Source organism: Miniopterus natalensis, chromosome 2 (assembly GCF_054644295.1).
Source record: "Miniopterus natalensis isolate mMinNat1 chromosome 2, mMinNat1.hap1, whole genome shotgun sequence".
In the NCBI taxonomy this organism is placed as follows: domain Eukaryota; kingdom Metazoa; phylum Chordata; class Mammalia; order Chiroptera; family Miniopteridae; genus Miniopterus; species Miniopterus natalensis.
The window spans coordinates 78288404-78294027 of NC_142082.1; the positions used below are offsets into that span (position 1 = coordinate 78288404).

General features: G+C 42.4%; 1 protein-coding gene across 1 annotated transcript; it reads left to right on the forward strand.

Annotated features, from left to right (window-relative positions):
• The first annotated feature begins 4560 nt into the window (after positions 1-4560).
• CCDC70 (coiled-coil domain containing 70) lies at positions 4561-5262 on the forward strand. Its single transcript, XM_016213585.2, has one exon. It carries the CDS (start codon positions 4561-4563, stop codon positions 5260-5262), a length of 702 nt encoding a protein of 233 aa, XP_016069071.2.
• Positions 5263-5624: the final 362 nt, after the last annotated feature.

Genomic DNA, 5624 nt, shown 5'->3' on the forward strand with positions numbered 1-5624 from the left:
AAAAGAATGAAGAAAAAGAAATAAAGTCTCAGAGATCTGTGATAAATTATTGTTACTAACACACAGATAATAAGAGTCCTACAAGGAGAGGAGGAAAAGAAAAAGTATTTGAAGAAATAACAACCAAAACTTCTCAAATTTGAGAAAAAACTGCATCAAATATGAATATACAATAAGCTCGGCAAACTCTAAGTAGCATAAACTCAAAGAGATCCACATCTAGACACATAATAGTCAAACTGTCAAAAGACCAAAAAAAAAAAAAAAAAAAAAATATATATATATATATATATATATATATATATATATATATATATATATATATATTGAAAGCAGCAAAGGAATGATTCATCACTTACAACCTCTCCCCCTCCCCCCATTGAAACATGATTTCCCAGAAGTCTGCTTCTGGACACAATCCAGATGGGATGTGATGTAACAATCATTTGTCAGTCATCATCAGTGCCACGCTATAGGTGAAGTCAGGACAGATAATGGAGAAATCTTTCAAGCTTTCTGACTCTTCTCCACTCTTTAAAGTGTCTTATTTGGGGCCCCATCTTGATCCTCTCCACCCTGTGAATCAAGACTGAGAGGGGACGGAGGGGTCCTTGCAAACACTGTTAGGGGAGTCTGTGAAAATGACATCACCAAGGATTTGACACAACAATGAGTGCCTGCCCTCTGAGGGCTACAGGACTTTCTCAGTTGGCAAACAGCTAAGCAGTAAGTAACTACTGACTTTAGATTGAATTTTGGTTCTAAGTATAGAGTAACATATAACATTTTCCTTAAAATAAGTCCCTACTCTTGAAGTATAATATTGGATATTAAGCATGTTTCTTTGATTCATGATTTTAGATCTAGATATATACAATTTTATCATTTTATATTGTACTTTACATCTAAGTATACAACTACATATTTGATATTGTACTTAGTTTTTATCTCAGTGGTAATGAGAAAAACTTAGAGATGATTTTTTTTCTGACATTCTAAGGAGATTGCCATTTGTTCAGTTGACATTTACTGAGCATCTATTATGTACAAGATATTGTGCTAGATGCTAGACATAGAGTTAGGAGGCCAAGCTTCCCTAGTGGGGCAGGAGGAGCATATGTTCAGTCTAGGGAAGAATCAGGAGAGGCTATTTAGAGGAGATTGCTCCTTATGTGAGTCTTGGTTAGCTAGGTGAAGTGAAGTGGGTTTAGGCAAAGCTATCCATTGAGAACAGCATGAAATGGAAGTGAGGAAAAGGGTCATGCTTGAAGAATTCCAGATGGCCAGGTCAAAGGTGGTGGCTCAATATAAAGCTAAGCTGGTTTGTAGGGGCAGATAATTGTCCTGTCATGCCATCTTAAGAAGATTTAAAATGATACAAAATAGCAATTATAATATTTCTTGTTTTCTATTGGTTGAACACTTGCTATGTGCAAGGCACTGTGCTAGGCGCTCAACATATCCAGTTCATTCACGAGAGCCTTATGAGGTAAGTACTGCTTTATATGGATAAAGTGTATGGTGGGAAAGGAGTCCACAGAGAGACAGAGAGAGTGGTTAGGGAGGTAGGAGAACAGGATGGTCTGTGTTGAAGAAGTCAAAGGGGAACGAATTTCAAAAAGGATTCATGTCAAATATTCTTAAATGCTGCCAAGATGTCAGTGAGGATGAAAACTAAACAAATAGCAGGTCACTGATGTTCTTAACAGGTACAGTTTCAGTGAAGTAGAAGCAAAAGAGAGATTGCTGTAGGATGTGGGTGTAAATGCAATGCAGAAATGGTGACAGCGATTGTCAATTGCTCTTTGATAAGACTATTCAAGGAGGAGAGGGCAAATAGGTAGATAAAGTTAGAGGATTCTGTTCCTGGTTGGTTGGTTGGTTGGTTGTTTTTACAAAGAGGGAGACTTGAGTGTGTTTGTGTGCTGAGAGGCCAGAATGAAGAGAGAGAGAGAAAGAGAGAAAGAGAGAGAAAAAGAGAGAGAGAAAGAGAGAGAGAGAGAGGAGAGAGGAGAGAGGAGAGATATGAAAGGCCCATGAATGAGGGGTTGCTGATGAAATAGGATCACCAAGCAGTTGAGGAGATGGGGGAGGCCTGGCTTGGCCAAGGGACCTAGAAGAGGGCATTAAAAATGGATATGGATGCCACGAGGGTGAAATAGAAGCTGGGGGACTGGAAACAGCCCATGGGCCTCTATTTTCTCACAAATAGGAACCCAGATCCTCTAAGAACAAGGGGGAGTGCCTGAGTACTTGACTTATAATGCATTTATTTCTATAATACATTTACTCAACAAATGTCATAAGCAGTTTTCTCTCATTGTTGCCCAAGTAGGGCATTAGATTCAGGGGAAAAATCATTAACAATGGTCCCTTAGTGCTCACTGACCTACAACTCATAGTTTTTCTTATTCTCAAATGACAGCTGCCCCCAGTTGACTTCCCTGTTGAGTTCGGTGGTTCTCTCCTCCCCATTATCAATGCAGGCACTCTGTCCTTTGCAGAGAGCAGCCCTAAAAGGAAAGCCCAGCAATGACTGGTGTACTAGACCTGCAGAAGATGTGAAGCTATAAAAGAGCCTGAGCCTGGCCGAGCGTGGCTCAGTGTTTGAGCCTCGACCTAGGATCCAGGCGATAGGGGTTCGATTCCCTGTCAGGGCACATGCCCGGTTGCGGGCTCGATCAATGACTCTCTCATCATTGATGTTTCTAGCTCTCTTTTTCCCTCTCCATTCCTCTCTGAAATCAATAAAGATATTTTAAATAAATAAATAAATAAATAAATAAATAAATAAATAAATAAATAAATAAAAAAGCCTGAACATAACAGCTTGGGATACAGTGGACAGTTTGAAATGTAGAATGGGACAATAGTTGGTGTCTATTACAAAAAGGAAAAAATTTATGAAACTGCTTCAGCAAGTTCTCTAGGTAGTGCAAACATTGCTCATGGAGTAAGAAAGTTTTAGTGTAATTTGAAGGCAGTTACTTTCAGTGTTGGGACATGTCCAGGAAACACTTCCTGGACCATAACCAAAACACAACAGAAAATTTAAGTTCCAAAATTCAATGAAATTCATTTTAATTCTACCAACATTTGCATCAATTACAGCTATATGCACAGCTTTATATTAAATGTCAGCTTACAGGAATGGCAGCAAAGTTTGTTTACACCTAATTTTAATCAAACATGAGAAGTAAACAATGGGAGTGTGCAGAGTCAGGTAGCATCAGCGAGGTGGTGATAAATTTTGGAGGGCCCAAGTAGCTTTCAGAGGGAAAGGAAAAGCAGGAACTCAAGGCCATAATGGGAGGAAAAGTTCACCTCTACAGATGTGTGGAGGCAGGAAACTGCAGGTCACACCTAGAGAACTGAATATAGCTCATTATTACTGAATCTTAGATCTGGAGCTGGGTAGGAAAAGAGAGACACAAGTGAGAGTCATGTTGCAGAGGGCCTACTAAGGCATTTGGATTTGATATTTGGGCCATGGGGTTTTTTAAGATTTGTGAGCAGCTGTGATATGATGGGACAGTGTTTAGAAGCATCCCTGGGCTACAGTGTTGGGAGGGATGGGAGGGTAAAACCAGTACCAGAGAGAGTAGTCAGTCAGGCTGCTACCAGCATCCTGGTCTGAACTGACTTTGATCAAGGAGATGGAGCAGGGGGCATGGTTTGAAAAATTGTTAGGGATCTCAACTGGCAGGGCTGGATGATTGATAAAAGTCCAGTGAGGGGAGAAAGGTGTTAAGGAGGAGCTCCAGGTTCTGGCATGTGTGATTGGGTGGATGGTAATACCACCAGCTGCCCACAGTGTAGCCACCATCTCTTCACCACACACACACACCAGCTGTGTGTCCTTCCTTCTCTCCCACTCCCTGCTCTTAAGTCAGAAAATAGAAAAAGGAGAAATCCCAATAAGCTGCTGAAGGAACTCGTTGCTCCACAGTGTGGTGCTTGGCAAGGCCCATAGAATGAGGCGAGATCCTGGCAGCTGCTTCCAGAAAGCTCAAAATGGAAATCAGTATCTTTACCATGTGTATGTACCCTTTGTCTCCCCTGCACTCTATCCACTTTCCCATGTTCAGTCCTTTTTCTCATTGTTTGACCCACCTTTGTAGTTACCAGAATTTTTGTGTGTAGTTCTGATATCTCATCTCTTAGATACATGGCAATATTTGGAGATCTCTCCCTTCCCTTCCCTCCCCTCTGCTCCCCTCTTCTCCCCTCCCCTCTGATTTCCTTTCCTTTTTTTCCTAATTGAGAACCACTGTCCTTGTTGACTGAGATTGTATGATTTTTAGCAGCTTGGAGCTTGAATATATTGACAATCTCTTCAGCCCAAAGCTATGACAAATGAGCATGTTTCTCTACCAAAGTTTATTCCTCACAAACACTACCAAAGGGACACAGAAAGAAATGGTTGAATTTTCCCAGATCAAAAGGTACAGACCCAAGGGCTTGTCCTCTGGGATGTAATACTCATGAACATATTCTTTTTGGTGCCCCCACAGGGTTTGACCAGCTGACCTGGACTTGGCCAGCGGCCTTTGATCCATCATGGCCAATCCACCATTCTGGTTGAGTAGGAAGATACTTTTCTTCAAGGTGTGTAAATGGATGGGGTTTGCTTGCTTCCAGTCACTGGTGGTGTCCTTGCCTAACATTCGTCAGAAGAAACTAATTCACAAGCTGCAGGAGGAAAAGGCTTTTCGGGAAGAGATAAAAATTTTCCGTGAGAAAATAGAAGACTTCAGGGAAGAGATGTGGAATTTCCGAGGCAAAATTCGTGCTTTCCAGGGCCAGATCTTGGGCTTTTGGGAAGAAGAGAGGCCTTTCTGGGAAGAGGAGAAAACCTTCTGGGAAGAGGAAAAAGCCTTCTGGGAAATGGAAAAATCTTTCCGGGAAGAAGAGAAAACCTTTTGGAAAAAGTACCGAGTCTTCTGGAAGGAGGATAAGGCTTTCTGGAAAGAGGACAATGCTTTATGGGAAAGAGATCAGAATCTTCTTCAGGAGGACAGAGCTCTGTGGGAGGAAGAAAAGGCTCTGTGGATAGAGGAACGAGCTCTTCTAGAGGAGGAGAAGGCCTTGTGGGAGGATAAAAGGTCCCTCTGGGAGGAGGAGAATGCCCTCTGGGTGGAGGAGAAAGCATTCTGGGGAGAAGGTGGCCACCATGCTGCTGAGGAGCAGGTACTGGAAAATGGGCACCACAACGTCAATGCAGGGTCACGATCGCCGGCCTTCTCCCGGAGCAGAGCATGAGCACAGGAGACGAAGGCCCCTGGGGTCCGGGCTCTGCTAGATTGGGATTCAAGTCTGGGGTGACCCCATGTGCTGGAGAAAATATGCACTTATTTGCCTCCCTGCTTCAAAAGATCTAATAAAGAGATTTGGAAAACCAATTTCTTCAAGGAGGGCCAGGTACCTTTTCTCCAGGTTTTGTGATTCTTGAAGGTCATATTCACATCCTCCAGGTTGTATTGCTGTCTGTAGAGCTTGGTCCCGGGAAGTTCACCACGAGCCTGGCATGTGTGGGTGTTTGTGATAGAAATTATGGCTCTCCTTAAAAGTCAGAAGGGGGGGGCAAGGGGAAAGAGGTTCAGACAATGCCAGCTAGAAACACA

What these genes read in the sequence shown, in the direction of transcription:
- CCDC70 (XM_016213585.2), top strand. Translation starts at nt 4,561, where the DNA reads ATGGCCAATCCACCATTCTGGTTGAGTAGGAAGATACTTTTCTTCAAG.